The 17,882-nt window shown below is 40.9% G+C and overlaps 1 protein-coding gene across 1 annotated transcript in view; it reads left to right on the forward strand.

Annotated features, from left to right (window-relative positions):
- ercc6 (excision repair cross-complementation group 6) overlaps positions 1 to 17,882 on the forward strand; it is a 95,377-nt gene that overhangs the window by 24,392 nt on the left and 53,103 nt on the right. Inside the window, exon 6 of the mRNA XM_063070325.1 lies at positions 17,374 to 17,508. Coding sequence (XP_062926395.1) covers positions 17,374 to 17,508 — 135 coding nt within the window. The remainder of the gene's footprint in view (positions 1 to 17,373; positions 17,509 to 17,882) is intronic.

A 17,882-nucleotide genomic window follows, 5' to 3' on the forward strand; every position in this document is an offset into this window, starting at 1 on the left:
TTACTCCGCTTCCCACAAGCCATTACAGCCCTGGACTATTACAAGCTCTTTTTCCCATCTCAAATCCCATCTTATTCCCTGAAGTCCCCATTTCCAAATCCACTAGCGTTGCACATGGAAGAGAATGCTTAACCGTTGAAGAGTGCAACAGCCCTCTACTCTGAGGTGCCAGACTGGAGAGGGTGAAGCAAAGGAGAGATGACTTCAACTGCCAACCTTATAAATGTCATAACATTATATCCAAGTCTTATATCTACACAATGTTGAGGGACTAAAAATAAAATTTAACAAAATTTACTGTTTTCTTCTTTGTTTTGCTTTTATTTATTTCCCCACATTCTTTCTATAAGAGCAAATAGCGTGATCTTATTACTGCATGGGGTGTCAGATTTCGGAGTTCAGTTCCAACATATTCTCTAAGGAGTCTTCACATCTTCCCCATGGACTGTGTGGGTTTCCTCTGGGTGCTCTGGTTTCCTCCCACAATCCAAAAATGTAGGTTAATTGGTCATTGTAGATTGTCTGTGATTGGGTTAAGGTTAAATCGTGGGTTGCTGGGCAGTATGTCTCGAAGGACTGGAAGAGCCTGTTCCGTGATGTATCTCTAAATAAATATTATTAGATATTTCATACTGCGGGGCAGTGATTTGAGAATTCTGAAGGGTGCGTTTCTGTTACTGAACAGCTGTAATGCAAGGGAAAAAAAATCGCTGGAGACTTTGAGATTAAAATCTGACAAGTCAGAATACCTCCCCAGTTTGTAGTGCAGAGTCCTAAAGCCCTGTTGGATATTTTAAGTTTCCTGTCAGTTGTTTGAAATAACTATATTTGAAAGCTAAAATGTGTGATTTGTTATATAATGGCAGTGTTTATGCAGCATCACATTCTGAGAGTAATTGATATGCCAGTTGAAAAGTTGCCCAGTGAAGCTGCCTTGGAAGATTATAACTAGTTTGACAACAATGCAAACTGCCTTTTTATTAGCAAAATGTAATCTGGATGAGATCTATTGGAGGCAGACTGGATTGAGAATCTAATTTTATACAACTGTGTCTTCTAGTGGTGGAGAACACCGACACTGGTCCCAGCCATCATCTGACCTATTGTGTGTATTGTGTGCCTCTTATAACTCAAGGCAGATTTATCAAAAGGACTCGCTATCAGAGACTAGTTTGTGATTCTATTTCCGAACTGCATTATAGGAAGCTCTATTCTTGCCAAAGTAAAAATACAAACAGTAAACTTTACAAAAACAATGTTTAAAATTAAAATATCAAAAATTAAGATTGCCCCTGATTTGCCACAGACAATATTTTCCCAGGAGTGCACCATATAGTTGGTTGTTCCATCACATCCTTTGTTATAGATTGACATAGATCAGCTATCAGCAACGCAAAGCAATACATTTCCAACACACTGAAAGGCCTAGATAGAGAGGATGTTTCTTATAGAGGGAGAGTCTGGGACTGGAGGTCACAGCCTCAAAACAGAAGGATGTCCCTTTAGAACAGAGACGAGGAGGAATTTATTTAGCCAAAGTGTGATGAATCTGAGGAATTCATTGTCAGAAATGGCTGTGGAGGTCAAGTCATTGGGTATATTTAAATTGGAGTTTGATAGATTTTTGATTAGTAAGATGTCAAAGGCTATGGAGGAAAAGACAGGAGAGTAGGGCTGAGGAGGAAGATAAATCAGCTATAGTGGAATGATGGAACGGACTTAGTGGGTTGAACAGCCTAATTCTGCTCCTATACCTTATGCACATGCTCACATGCTATTTCAAAATTTGAAGAAGTAACAGAAAATGTTCAAACACTCAGCAACCCAGCAAACATCAGTGGATAAAGAAGCATTCAATAAAGGCAGGGGGTGATGGTGGTTGTTTTTGTAATTGGGTGTCTGTGAGTAGGGTGTTGCTGAATAAATAATTTGATGTGCATGTGGTCAGTAGGTTTACAGGTAACGCAAAGTTTGGTGGTGGTAGTATTGATTTAATGGGTCTTAAATGACATATAGTACCAATATGTTGACCAAATAGCAAATGCACTGTAATCCAGATGAGGGGGGACCTCATTGAAACCTATCAAATGTTGAAAGGCCTCAGTAGAATTGATGTAGAGGGGACGTTTTTGATGGTGGGAGAGTCTAGGATCAGAGGACAGTCTCAGAATAGATGGACGTCCATTTAGTACAGAGGCCAAGAGGAATTTTGTGTAGACAAAGGGTGGTGAATTTGTGGAATTCATTGCCACAGGCAGCTGTGGAGCTGAAGTGATTAGTATTTTTAAGACAGAGGTTGATAAACTCTTGATTAGTCAGGGTAAGGGTTACGGGGAAAAGACAGGAGTTTGGGCTGAGAGGAAAATGGCTCAACCCTGATGAAGTGGCGGAGCAGACTCCATGGGCCAAATGGCCTAATTCTTCTCATATATATAGTCATAAGTAGAAGAGAGATGGTCTTATAAATAGAAGGGGTGCATTTGGGAATATTAATGAAACTAAGATTGAATGTTGGGATGCTGAGGAGTAGTGGGGATATTGGTTACAAGCCCAAAGGCCAGTGAGGAAGGCAGCACAGATAAACTGAATAGTTAGGATGGCATATGGCAAAGGTCCCCAGTCACCGGGCCGCAAAGATGTGCTACCAGGCCGCGAGGAAGCAATATGATTTGGCGATATGAAACGATACGAGTTAGCTGCACCTTTCCTCATTCCCTGTCACGCACTGTTGCACTTGAACCCCCCCGCCCCCCGGTTGGCTGGTCCGCAAGAATATTGTAAATATTAAACCGGTCCGTGGTGCGACAAAGGTTGGGGACCCTTGGCATATGGGATACTGGCGTTCATTTGTTGGACTATTGAACACAAGAGCAGGGTGGTCATCCATTGGGCAGAACAGCTGGAGTACTACATACAGTTCTGATCACAACACTACAGGAAGGATATGATGGAGCTATAGAGGGTGCAGAGGAGTTTCACCAAGATGTCGTCTGAGATGGAGCAGTTCAGTTATATGGAGAGACTGAGCTTGTTCCCCCTGGAGCGGAGTATCTTAATAGGAACGTGATTAAGGTATATAAAAATTATGAGGCGTACAGCCTCATTCTGCACTTCCATTCTATACTTAACTTTTTTTAAAATGTACATTACTTTGCTTAAAAACTGTCTTGATTCTCACAAAAGCAATTCTGCAGCAAGTTTTTTGCCAAGGCATAAAAATAGTGATGGTACATATATTTTGAAATGGCCGAACAGGGAATTAAACGATAGAAGTTATTTTAACCTCGTTACGTACACCTTTAATTTCTTGCTCAAGTGTATAATTAGCTTTATCAATCTTAATTTGCTGGATGATTCTAGACCAAATAAATGCTTGCATTATGGCACTTAAAACACATCAATGAAATGCACTCAGATATGACATGTAACTGTGTCTCCATCTTAGTTTTATTGAATAGCCCAAATACTAAATTAGAGAAGTCAGCTGAGAATGCTGTGTTGAATTAAGTGGATGAGGTATTACCTTAACAGGCTAACAATATTAAAAACACAGTATGGAGCCAAGAAAAGAAGTACTTCAAGAAATCAAATTCCAATTCTTATTATCCTTTTATAGCAGAATAATTCCTGTTTATGAATGCTTGAGTAATTTATTCAAACTCAAATGAAATACTGCCTTCAGTTCTTTCAAGTTACTATTTTTGGTTTTCCAAGACATTTGTACAAAAGTTGCAAGTTTTGTTTGCTACTTCATTACAATCACTGAGAAATTATTGTGGGGTGCACTTTTATTTTTAAAATGTACAGATTTAAATTCCACCCATTCTTAGTTTAGTTGTTCATTACTTTAGCTCACAGCCAATCTCCTTTCAGCTGACAGGTTATAGACTCCAATTGGGAGCTTTGTCACAGTGACTATGAACTGTAAGTATTGATACGATTATGAAGGGGGCATACCAGTGACTATATTCCATTAGGAGCTTGAGGAGATGAGGTATATCAGCAAATACTCTAGCAAATTTCTGCAGATGTACCGCGGAAAGCATCCTAACTGGAGAGGTCACTGCACAGGATCAGAAAAGGCTGCAGTGGGTTGTAAACTCAGCCAGCTCCATCATGGGCACTAACCTCCCCATCATTGGGGACATCTTCAAAAGGTGATATCCATCATTAAGGACCCCCACCACCCGGGACATGACCTTTTCTCATTGCTACCATCAAGGAGGAGGTATAGGAGTCTGACAAAAAAGCAGACTGGACATTTTAAGAAGTGCTTCTTCTACACCACCATCAGATTTCTGAATGGACAGTGAACCAACCCGTGAAGTCTACTTCAATATTTTTGCTCTCCTTTTTTTGCATTACTCATTTAACTTTTATATATACAATATATTTTTTATTATAATTTATAGTCTATGTATGCACTGTACTGCTGCCATAAAATAACAAATTTCATGCTATCCGTCAGTGGTAATAAACCTGATTCTGATTCGGAGACAGATCCTTCAGTTTTATCTCTTTCCCAGTAGAATTCGTTCACAAGCCTCTTTAAGAATAGGATAACAAAAGAATTAAAAAAAGCAGGATTAGGAACAATAATCTCTCCCACTTTTAATATATCAGCCCAATATATTGGCCTCTCAAAGTTCGAAGTAAATTTATTTTCAAAGTACATATACATCACCATACAGAACCCCGTGATTAATTTTCTTGCAGGAATTCTCAATAAATCCTTTAACCATAACAGGATCAATGAAAGGCTACACCAATAGAGCAGACAACCAGTATGCAAAAGACAACAAACTGCAAATATAAAAAGAAAGAAAAACAAATAAATCACTAAGCAATAAATATCGAGAACATGAGATGAAGAGGCCTTGAAAATGAGTCCATAGGATACGGGAACTGTTCAGTGTTGGGGCAAGTGAAGTTATACCCTCTGGTTCAGAAGCCTAATGGTTGAGGGGTAATAACTATTCCTGAACCTGGTGGAGTGAGTCCTTAGGCTCCTATACCTTCTTCCTGATGGCAACAGCAAGAACAGAACATGACCTGGCTGCTGGGGGTGTTCCTGATGATGGATGTTGCTTTCCAGCAACGACGATCCATGTAGATGTGCTCAATGATGTGAAGGGTCTGTATCCACTAATTTTTGTAGGGTTTTCCATTCAAGGGCACTGATGCTTCTATACCAAGTTGTAATGCAGTCAGTCAGTATACTCCACACTACACATCTACAGAAATTTGTCAAAGTTTTAGATGTCATGCCCAATCTTTGCAAACTCCTAAGGAAGTGGAGGTGCTACCATGCTTCCTTTGTAATTGCACTTACGAAGACAGATTTTCTGAAATTATAACATCGAGGAACTTAAAGTTGCAGATCTCTTGATTCCTTCGATGAGGACTTGGCTCATGGATCTCTGGTTTCCCCCTGAAGTCAGTAATCAGCTCTTTGGTCTTGCTGACATTAAGTAAGAAGTTGCTGTGACACCATTCAGCCAGATTTTTTCTTCTCCCTCCTATATGCTGATTTGTCTCCACCTTTGATTCAGTCTGCAACAGTGGTGCCATCAGCAAACTTAAATACAGCATTGGGGCTGTGCTTAGCCACCCAGTCATAAGTGTAAAGCGAGTAGAGCTGGGGTCACAGTATTATGGTGCCCCTGTGCTGATGGAGATTGTGGAGAAGACATTGTTGCCAATCAACTTTCGTTGTACTCTTAATTTTTACTGGCACTTAACCATGCTGAGAGTTAAACATTCTTAATTAAAAGAGACCTGAAGGTCACTATGAAATGATTATGGTACATTTTTGCAATATCTTATTCTGATCAATAAAACCAACTGCAGCTTGAGTATCTGTTATCTGAAATGCTTGGTGCCAGAAGTGTTTTGGAGTTTGGGACATATAATGAGATAGCTTGGAATCACCATCATTTTCGACTGTGTGCTACTGGTAGGTAGTCTTTGGCTTACACTTGTTCATCACACATGTACTGATGCAGCTGTTCAGCATGTTAGATTTGAAGATCTTGGCAAACTCATCGATGAATTTCTCTGCTGCTTCATGATCAGGGAGATGTGTTATCGCTATAAATCTTTAAAAAATTAATGCCAAGCGTTTTCTTAAATTTCTGCAACCACTCTTGAATATTCACAGTTACCTTCAATTTTCAGTTTCTTGCGTTAGATTTTTGCTTGTTTCATGATCAGCATACTGTTAAAGCAGCATATATTCACCGTAGTTGAAAACTACAGGTGCTCAACCTATAGTTGAAAACTATTTAGAAGGTGACAGGCTTTGTGAGACACTTTGATTTTAGATGAGTAATTTCAGATTTGATTTTCTTTTCCCATAATTTTATCTACAGCAGATTGTTTTGCTGCTTTTACATATTAAGAGCATTGACATGGCTATTAGTAAATCCACCACCAATAATGACCTAACATTGATCAGAAACTTAACTGAACTTGTCATATAAGTCCAGAGGTTGAAGCTCATTGGCCAGAGCCAAATCTCAGCGAGTTCACTGAGGAGGTCAAAGCTTGATACCTACAGGCCTGAGTCCGAATCCGCTGGAGGCCTGTCCTGTGGTTGAGGGACTGTATGTGTGAGTGGGAGAGAGGGAGGAATGGGGCTTGTTTTTTGCTCTTGTTGTTTTGTTGCTTGTTGTGTTCTGTGTTCTGCTGAGCATTGTGGGGATACTGTGTTAGCGCTGGAATATGTGGTGACTCTTAAGGGCTGCCCCCAGGACATCCTTGGGTGTGCTGGTAGTTAGTACATATAGTGCATTTCACTGTATGTTTCTACATACATATGACAAATAATCTCGTATCTTCAATCTTCCTGCTGTCACAAAAGCAGGTTAAAGGCTGAGAGTGATGAGTGATTCATCTTTCTCAGCTGCTAGGAGATGACCAGCTACAGCAAGATTTAAAATGATTTGCACCTTTTCAGACAAAACAGCCCCTCTAATTGTCATCTTACTAGAACAGCATGGTAGCATAGCAGTTAGAACGTAGAACATAGAGATCTACAGCACATTACAGGTCCTTCGGCCACAATGTTCTGCCAACTATGTAACCTACTCTAGAAATTGCTAGAATTTCCCTATTGCATAGCCCTCTATTTTTCTAAGCTCCATGTACCTATGAGTCCCTTAAAAGACCCTATTGTATCAGCCCCAACCACCATTACTGGCAGTGCATTCCTCGCACCTACCACTCTGTGTGAAAAGCTTACCTCTGACATCCCCTCTGTACCTACTTCCAAGCACCTTAAAACTATGCGCCCCTGTGTTAACCATTTCTGCCCTGGGAAAAAGCCTCTGACTATCCATAAGATCAATGCCTCTCATCATCTTATACACCTCTATCAGGTCACCTCTCATCCTCCATCACTCCAAGGAGAAAAGGCCAAGTTCACTCAACCTATTCTCAGAAGTTATGCTCCCCAATCCAGGCAACATCCTTCTAAATCTCCTCTGTGCTCTTTCTATAGTATGTATCCACATTCTACCTGTGGTGAGGTGAGCAGAACCGAACACAGTACTCCAAGTGGGGTCTTGACGAAGGGCTTAAATAGCTATAACGTTACCTCAAGGCTGTTGAACCCAGTCCCACAGTTGATGAATGCCAACACACCATTAGACTTCTTAACAACACTGTCAACCTGCACTGTCAGCCTATGGACACGAACCCCAAGATCTCTCTGATCCTCCACACTACCAAGAGTCTTGCCATTAATACTATATTCTGTCTTCAAATTTGACCTACCAAAATGAAAGTGTTAGGGCAAAATGTTAGCATAAAGCTTTACAGTTCTAACAATCAGAAGTTTGGACTTCTGTTCCCGAAGCTGTTCTTAAGAGTTTGTACATTCTCTCCGTGACCATTTTCTCCAGGTGCACAGTTCTCCCTACATTATAAAGACATACCAGTCAGGATTAGTAGGTTGTGGGCATACTATGTTGGCACCAGAAACATGGCAATGCTTGCAGGCTGTCCACAGCACATATTCAGAGGGCACTATGGTGGTGTAACAATCAGTGGGCCAGAAGGGCCTGTTCCACGCTGTATCACTTAATAAATCAATAATAAATCCACTGGTTGATGCACAGTTGATACTGTGTTTATCATCTACAAAGTGCACTGTGGTTACTTGCTTACCTTCCACACTGGAAGCACACACCAAACCTCAGATGCTGAGGAACGGGTAAGCTGTGAAGCCACGGAAAACACCTCAGGCTGGTTTCTCTTTAAAGCAGAGTCGTTTCCGAATTGGAAATGTGTTGTCCATCCTTCATGTTGTTGGGTCAAAATTATCAGTCTCTCTGCACAACAGAACTGTGGGAGTACCTGGGGGTGGCGCGGTAGACTAGCGGTTTGCGCTGTTGCCTTACAACACTAGAAATCAACAATTGAGTTTGATTTGATTTCTACCGCTGTCTGTAAGGAGTTTGTCTGTTCTCCCTGTGATTGCATGAGATTCCTCAAGGTGCTCTGGTTTCTTCCCACATTCCAAAGATGTAAGATGTGCGGCTAGGGTTAGTGAGCTGTGGCATGCTGTACTGGTGCCAGAAGCACTTGTAGGCTGCTCCCAGCACATCCTCAGACTATGTTGGTAATTGACACAAAACAACTCATTTCAATGTATATTTCTATGTATGTGTAACAAATAAAAATGATATTTAAAACCTCCACCATGTGTTCACCGTGGTAGCTCAAGAATGAGACATCACTGTCTTCTCAATTCAGTTAAAGGTGGGCAATAATCGGTGGTCTTGTCACGCTTGAATGAATGGGGAAAAATAGCTCTTTTGTGCTGTTCATTGTTCTGATTTCTACTGCACCCTGAATTTCAACATTCACCACCTTTTGTTCACTTCTTTTACCTCTCAGAAAATATATTTTACGTCTTAGAACTGCTTAGCTCTACCTCTGTAATATCCATAGTACGTCTTTACTTTCCCTTTCCCTTTTTACCTTCTCATTTTGATAAAGGCTTTGCCCATTTATTTTACAGTTTTGTTTTTAGGTGTTGTTTCCTTCCACAGCTGCCAACAGACTTGCTGTCTGCCTCTGCCATAATCTGTTTTAGTTTCAGGTGGACAAGATCCATATTTTTTCACTTCTATTTGATTCTAGATTAAAGTTAATGCTTCAGTCATAACTCATTGATTCCATATTCGGGATACTACTCCTTATTCCCTGCTGCTCACTTGATAGAAACCAAAAATGAGAAGTTAACAGCAGCCAAATTCCACATTATTTACAGAGATGAGGAGAAATTTTTTTAGCCAGAGGGTGGTAATCTGTGGAATTCATTGAGCAGTTTTGGGCCCCTTATCGAAGAAAGGATGTGCTAGCATTGGAGAGGGTCCAGAGGAGGTTCACGAGAATGATTCCAGGATGAATGCATTAACATGTGAGAAGCGTTTGATTGGTCTGGGTTTGTACTTAGTGGAGTTTAGAAGAATGAAGAGAGATCTCATTGAAACCTATCAAACACCGAAGGACCTAGATAGAGTGAATGTAAAGAGAATGCTTCCAATAGTGGGGGAGTCTGGAACCAGAAGGCACAGCCTCAGAATAGAAAGATATGCCTTTAGAACAGAGATCTCAGGTGAATGGAGCTAAAGCTGAAAGAATGAAAAATTGAGATCACAGGAAGAGGTGTTCAGAATTGTTAAAAATCCAATCTAATTCATTGGAGCCAGAAATGTATTTATATAATCAGATAAGCTTTACATTCATCTCCTTTCAGTCTAACCATCTTATATACCTAAATAATTCCTTGATCCTCCTCATTTTGGATTTCTTTTCAGATTCCAGTTTTTGATGTAAATATGCATAGTTGTTGTTGCACAAGTGGGCTATGATTACCAGCCTTAGCCTTTTATATTGAACATGCATAACCCTGTCTGCTGCATTCCATAGATCTGAATTCAGCTGTTTAAGTGCTCTCAGTGCTGCTTATAATGAATGGCTTTTGGGAAAAGAAATCAATCTACATAAGTTACTGTAGCACTTGATTGATTTTTTTTCTCTAGTGTTGAAAATCTAGCAGTGTTTTTGATTAGCACGCAAGTTTCAAGGGTTCATGAGTGAGAAGATTCTCCATTTTGCCTTGATTTCTTTTGCAGACTGAGGGTGGATCAGTGAACAGACAACATACTGAGCATTGGGAATGAAACAGGCCATATCAGGTTGGGAGGTCATAGTGAGTGGGATGGGACCCCTGCTGGTCACATTCAATACTAATGCTTTGGATGGGGACCAAGAATCATATATCCAAGCGTGCTATTGATGCGGACCTGTAGGTGAGAGGGTGGCAGTATGAGAAATGAGCTGTATGCAGACAACCTTCACAGGAACACAAGAAATATTTCAGATCCAGGAAATCTCAGGATCTGAAATCTGGAGGCACTCAGTAGATCAGGCAGCATCTATGGAGAGGAGTGGATGGTTGACATTTTGGTTTGAGATCCTTCATTGGGACTAAAGAAAACTACTTTAAAGACTACCCAGAAGAACTTCAGAATCAGGTTTATTACCACTGACATATGAAATGAAATTTGTGGTTTGGTAGCAGGAGGACAGTGTAAGATAGAAAATATTGCCATAAAAATAATAAATAAATATTGCAAACAAGGAATAGTGAGTAAGTGTTTGTGCACTGTTCAGAAATGGAAGAGGAGAAATGTAGAGTATAGCTCTTCAGCAGTAAAGTGGAGACACAAGAAATTCTATGGATGCTGGAAATCTGGAACAACACACAAAACTAAGAGGATCAGGCAGAATCTATGGAGGGAAATAGACAATCAACATTTCAAATTGAAACTCTTCATCTTGATGAGGGGTCTTGGCCAATAACGTCAACAGAGAGTCTTCAGCCAGTTAAATTAATTAGTGAGGGCAAGGTACAAGGGTGGTATGGTAATTTTGCACTTGTCAGTGACAATAACACTGGTTCAAATCTGCCGCTGTCTGTAAGGAATCTGTACATTCTCCCCTTGACCACATGGGTTCCCCTGGGTGTTCCAGTTTCCACCCACAGTCCAAAAGGTTGGTAGGTTAATTTGTCGTATGGTATAATTGGGTGGCACAGACTTGAAAGACCGGAAGGGCCTATTAGCATGCTGTATCTTTAAATAAATTAAATATATGTTAGAAAATATGGGGTCATTTTGTAGAGAAAAATTAAAACACAGCTTTTTTTTCCCGAGTTGGGAGTTTGAAGTTTAGAGGATCCTGGATGCCTTTGTGCGTAAACCACTGAATGGTAATGTTCAGATACAGCAAGCAGGTAAAAATATTAACTTTATTGTCAAAGGTTTTGAGTACAAAGGTGGAGGCATATTGCTGTATCTATTGTATACAGGGAGATGTGAGACTACAGATGCTGGAATCTGGAGCTATAGACAATATTACTGAAGAAACTTAGCTGACCAAGTGGTGGGAAGAAAGGAATTGGCTCTGTTTTAATACATCAATGTTTCAACCTGAGATAACAACAGTTTCTTCCCTCACAAAGGTGCTGCTTGACTTGCTGAGTTTTTCCTGAAGATTGTTTGCAGTAACTATATTGGGTCCTGGTATTTGAAATTTTCTCATGTAGGTTTGGACTCCCTATCCAAGGAACGATATACTACAAACGAGAACACAAGAAATTCTGCAGGTGTTGGAAATCCAGAGCAATACACACAAAATGCTGGAGGAACTCTGCAGGTCAGGTAGCGTCTATGGAAATGAATAAGCAGTCGATGCTTTTGGGCTGAAACCCTTCATCAGAACTGGAAAAGAAGGGAGAGGATGGCAGAATAAGAACATGGGCAGAGGGGAAGGAGTCAAGCTAGATGGTGATAGGTGAAGCTAGCCCAGTGAACAGGGTGGGGGATGAATGAAGAAGTTGAGAGTAATAGGTTGAAAAGGTAAAGGCCTGGAGAAGAAGGAATCTGATTGGAGAGGAGAGTGGATCATGGGAGAAAGAGAAGGAGGAGGGGCACCAGGGAGAGGTGATAGGCAGGTGAGGAGAAGAGGTAAGAGGCTAGAATGGGGAATGGAAGAAGAGGGAAGGGGGAGGGGAAAATACTGGAAGTTGATGTTGGAGGCTATGCAGACAGAATATAAGATGTTGGTCCTCTAACCAGAGAGTGGTGAGTGGTCTCATTGTGGCAAAAGAGGAGGCTATGGACTGACAAATCAGAATGGAAATGGTGATTGGAATTAAAACGGTTGGCCAGGAAATCCTGTGTTTTGGATGGAGATGATTACTCTTTATGCATTTTCATAGATACTATAAACGAGGGTGTGCAGTGAGAATTCACCAGATTGACTATTGTCATATGAGAAATTCCCCTATGAAGTGAATTAAAGCAGACTGGGCTCTGTTCCTTTGAATGGAAATCTTATTGAAATCCATAATGTTAGGTCAGAGATGATGTTTCTTCTGGCTAGTGTCTAGAACTGGAGGTCATAGTCCCAAATTAAGGTCTTCTTCCTTTATGATTCTTTGGAATATTATTCTTGAGATGTTTGTGAAGATTCAATCACTGTGAATATTCATGACCCAGATCAATAGATTTTTGAATGTTAGTGGAATCAGCATGTTGTGTAGGGAACTGGCACACAGTTAAGAGATCGGGCTGAACTTTATTAATAAGTGGATACTGAACATCAAGTGGACAATTGGTTATTTCTATTTCATATGTTCTTCCCTTTTTTTGTGTGTATCCTGAGAAACACACACAAAATTCTGGAGGAACTCAGCAGGTTAGGCAGCATCTATGGAGGAGAATAAACAGTCAGTGTTTCAGGCTGTTGACTTCAGTGTTTATCGTTATGTTGGCTGTCTGTAGCTCTCCTGTTTTCTCCTATGTTGTTGCTCCATTTTTGGGTGCATATTCATTAGTCAAGTAAAATTTTTCATCTGTTGTACCTGGCTTCTGTACTCCTGTACTCAATTACTGCACTTAAGGTAAACTTTTACAAAATCTGCATGGTGTATAGCTCCTGATTTATGAATATGGTATATTGAAAATAAGACCATGGACTCACTGAATAAGACCATGGACCAATGTCACAAGCACAAGGGGCTTAAAGTAAGTAAAGTAAGAGATACTTTCCGAGGATCATCACCTTGGCGTGATAAAGAGGCGTCTGAGTTCCTGAGATCCCAGGAGCGATCCCATTTAGATTTTACCTCCTGTTAGGGTCCCCATGGCGATAAGGTCAAAGGGGAGGATCCAGACAAAGAGTAATCCAACCAAGACCTGATCAGTGGAGCTGACAGAAGATGATGACACATCACAACAGCAGTGAAGGCAAAGGAAGGCTGCAGCAGTGAAGGGTCTCCAGTTGCCTTGCATTCCATGCCACTGGACCTTGACCTCAATCTGTCAAGGACTGTATGGTGTCTGCCCTTGCATCGGCCTCCTCCCCCCCACCCGCCCCAAGTCACACGTAGGCATTCTCCATTAAGGGAATAACCCCATGTGAGATCATACTCAAATTGACTGACTGCACTACTATAAAGTAAGAGAATTCAGTGCGATCCTCCAACCCAGCAAGAACTGCTCCAGTAAAGCTGAAGGAAATTAGATTCTTATTAGGAATGTAACTATAGCTAATACAATAAGAAATCATATTACCTGTCTGCCCCAGCAGTGGCAACAGACTCTGCTCTGCAGGGACAGCATGCAGATTAGCAACCTTTGCAGCGCAACAACAGTTTGTTAAGAGCTGTCTTCAAATTACTGTTAGAATCAACTTGTTAATCTGCCAAGGTGCTTTATTAGGTGTTGGTATATATTGTGTTTTACCTTCCTTCATATCCTACTTGTAGTTATGTATCAGAATCAGATCCAGAAAATCCCCAAAAGAATTTAAATCCTGAAATCAGTAGTAACAAAAATACTGTTAAGTAGCACTGCTTAGGTTTTGTATAGTGTGTATACAAGGCAATAGACCTTTCTTTACCAGAACAGTTTGAACTCTGAAACAGCATATTTATTTATAAGAGTAATTTAATAGGCTTGAATTATCAGTGATCTATGAACAGTGGCCACTTTACTAGGTATACCTGTACACCAATTTGTTAATGCAAGTATCTAATCAGCCAATTATGTGGCAGCAACTCAATGCATAAAACATGCAGGCACGGACAAGAAGTTCAGTTGTTGTTCGAACCAAACATCAGAATGGGGAGAAAATGTGATCTAAGTGACTTTGACTGTGTGAAACGTTGCTGGTGCCAGACAAAGTGGCTTGAGAATCTCAGAAATTTCTGATCTTGTGAGGTTTTCACACACAATAATCTCTAGAACAGGGGAAGAATAATAATAATAATAATAAATAAAATAAAAATAATAAATAAGTAAGTAGATCAATTACAGTATATGTATATTGAATAGATTTAAAGAATGTGCAAAAAATAGAAATACTGTATATTAAAAAAGTGAGGTAGTGTCCAAGAGTTCAATGTCCATTTAAGAATCGAATGGCAGAGGGGAAGAAGCTGCTTCTGAATCGCTGAGTGTGTGCTTTTAGGCTTCTGTACCTCCTACCTGATGGTAACAGTGAGAAAAGGGCATGCCCTGGGTGCTGGAGGTCCTTAATAATCAACGCTGCCTTTCTGAGACACTGCTCCCTGAAAATGTCCTGGGTACTTTGTAGGCTAGTACCAAAGATGAAGCTGACTAGATTTACAACCCTCTGCAGCTTCTTTTGGTCCTGTGCAGTATCTCCCCCCCCCCCCACCCAATACCAGACAGTGATGCAGCCTGTCAGAATGCTCTCCTTGATACAGCTGTAGAAGTTTTTGAGTGTATTTGTTGACATACTAAATCTCTTCAAACTCCTAATGAAGTATAGCTGCTGTCTTGCCTTCTTTATAACTACAGCGATATGTTGGGATCAGGTTAGATCCTCAGAGATCTTGACACCCAGGAACTTGAAAATGCTCACTCTCTCCACTCCTGATCTCTCTATGAGGATTGGTATGTGTTCCTTTGTCTTACTCTTCCTGAAGTCCACAATCAGCTCTTTCGTCTTACTGACGTTGAGTGCCAGGTTGTTGCTGCGGCACCACTCCACTAGTTGGCATATCTCACTCCTGTATGTCCTCTCGTCACCACCTGAGATTCTACTAACAATGTTGTATCGTCAGCAAATTTATAGATGGTATTTGAGCTGTGCCTAGCCGACCTGTTGTGGTGATAGGCAAATTGCAATGCGTCCAGGTCCTTGCTGAGGCAGGAGTTCAGTCTAGTCATGACCAACCTCTCAAAGCATTTCATCACTGTCGATGTGAGTGCTACTGGACAATTGTCATTAAGGCAGCTCACATTATTCTTCTTAGGTACTGGTATGATTGTTGCCTTTTTGAAGGAAGTGGGAACTTGCTTCATCACAGGTACAATCCTGCCCACCATTGAGACCATCTTCAAGAGGCGGTGCCTCAAGAAGGTGGCGTCCACTACTGGGGACCCTCACCATCAGAGACATGTCCTCTTCTCATTCCTGTCATCAGTGCCTGAAGATCATGCTCAATGCTTCAGTAACAACTTCCTCACTTCTACCTTCAAGTACCTTCTACCTGATTATTCCTTCTTTGTGCTATTTGTTTATTTTGCAATTTATAGTAATTATATATCTTTGCTCTGTACTCCTGTTGCAAAGCACCAAATTTCACGATATACTTCAGGGCAGCCTGGTGGCCTAGCAGTTGGTATAATGTTATTGCAGTGCCAGCAGCCTGGGTTCAATTGCACTGCTGTCTGTAAGGAGTTTGTATTCGTCCCTGTGAGTTTCCTCCAGGTGTTCAGGTTTCCTCCCACATTCCAAAGAAGTACGGGTTCGCAGGTTGACTGGGTGGCATGGGGCCTGTTACATTGCTGTATTTCTGAAGTAAAAAAATATACTCAGTAGCCACTTTATTATGTACACTTGTTCATTAATGCAAACATCGAATCAATCACATGGCAGCCAATCAATGCATAAGCATGCAGACATCATCAAGAGGTTCAGTTGTTCAGACCAAGCGTCAGAATGGAGAAAAAAATGTGATCTAAGTTGTTGGTGCCAGATGAGATAGTTTGAGTATCTCAGAAATTGTTGATCTCCTGAGATTTTCACGCACTATAGTCTCTAGGTTAGGGGTTCCCAACCTTTTTTATGCCAGTGAGCCTTACCATTAACCAAGGGGTCCATGGACCCCAGATTGGGAATCCCCTGCTATAGCGTTTACAGAGAATGGTGCAAAAAAACAAGGGAAAAAAATCTAATGCACAGCAGCTCTGTGGATGAAAATGCCTTGTTAATGAGAGAGGTCAGAGGAGAATGGCCAGACCTGTTGAAGCTGACAGGAAGGCAACAGTAACTCAAATACCCATGTGTTACAACTGTGGTATGCAAAAGAGCTTCTCTGAATGCACAAGGTCGAGCCTTGCAGTTGATGGGCAACAGCAGCCGAGGACCACGAACATACACTTGGTGGCCATTTTATTAGATTCAGGAGGTACTTAATAAAGTGGTCATTGAATGTATAGTATCTTTAATAATCTCAGATGTCCAAAATCGTTTTGCAATCAATGAAGTGTGGCAGTCATTGTGAGCAAAGCAAGCTCTTGCCCACAGTTCTAGCAAGTTCAGTTGTGGGACTATACGGTATATTATTGAGTAAGACCAAGCTGTTTGCTGAACTTTAAAGGAGACATGATGCAATGGAGAAACTGCAGAGGAGCAGAAAAATTTTCTGCTTAACACTTCTCCCTCTTAACGATATGATCAAGGATCAACTTTATTGGCTATCTACATTTCCATGTATTAGGAATGTGCTGTGGGGTGCTGGCCAGAGAACAACATGCAGCAAAAAAAACAACATTCAACAATTATAAAGAATTATATAATAATAAAGTTAGAGGTTAAATTACGGATGTGGAGTAAAATGTGCATAAATGCCAGCATGTATTTACAATGCAAGCAGCATTGTAAAAAGTGGTTTAAAGAAGTTCACAGAGCAGTGCAGTGACAGGGTTAATAGCTGGAGGGGAGTGGGAGTAACTAGATTAACTGCCTGTGTGAAGAAGTTTTTAAGATGGTGTGAAGTTTTTGTTTTAATAGCCCTATAGCACTTTCCTGAAGGGAGCTTTTGGAAAAGTTGGTTTGCTGGGTGAGTTGTGTTTGCATGTTCTTTTCCGGCTGCTTCTTCGTTCTGGACACAGGACAGTGAAGGTGAACTGCAGCCAATGAGTTTTTCAACTGACGTGACAGTTCACCATAGTCATTGTAAAGATGCAATTAACTGAACAAGAGCTTTGCTACTGTGTCTGGGCTTTTTTCTGTATTGTAACCAAATTTATCTTCACACAGGAAATGGAAAAGAAAACGCCTGTTGGAAAAGGAACTGCGCCAAGCCAGTGGGGAAACTGCTGAATCAGATGAAAGTGATGCAGAGTTTGATGAGGGGTTCAAGGTGCCAGGCTTCTTCTGGAGAAAGCTCTACAAGTATGTGCAGCCATGAAGAAGATGATTAGGATGAAGATAAGGTTCCTTTATCTCTGGAAGCAGCATGAAAGTCTGGAGATTGGTGTGTAGTGAGGGCAAAGTGGAGCATGGTTAGCAGGAGTGAATACACATCTTTCACATCTGGAATTGCCACTTGGTGTGTGTATCCTTCTGTCTAAATAAGCAGCTGTAAAATAAATTGGCTCAGATACTCTTGAGTTTTCAGATAACGTGAGAATGATACTCAATGCCATTGGGCACCACAGTTGCTAGTAGTTAGCGCAGCACTGTAACAGCTCGGGACATCAGAGTTTGGAGTTCAATTCCAGCACCGTCTGTAAGGAGTCTCTGGACGTCCTCCCTGTGGAATGTGT

The sequence above is a fragment of the Mobula hypostoma genome, chromosome 18, assembly GCF_963921235.1.
Source record: "Mobula hypostoma chromosome 18, sMobHyp1.1, whole genome shotgun sequence".
Taxonomy (NCBI): domain Eukaryota; kingdom Metazoa; phylum Chordata; class Chondrichthyes; order Myliobatiformes; family Myliobatidae; genus Mobula; species Mobula hypostoma.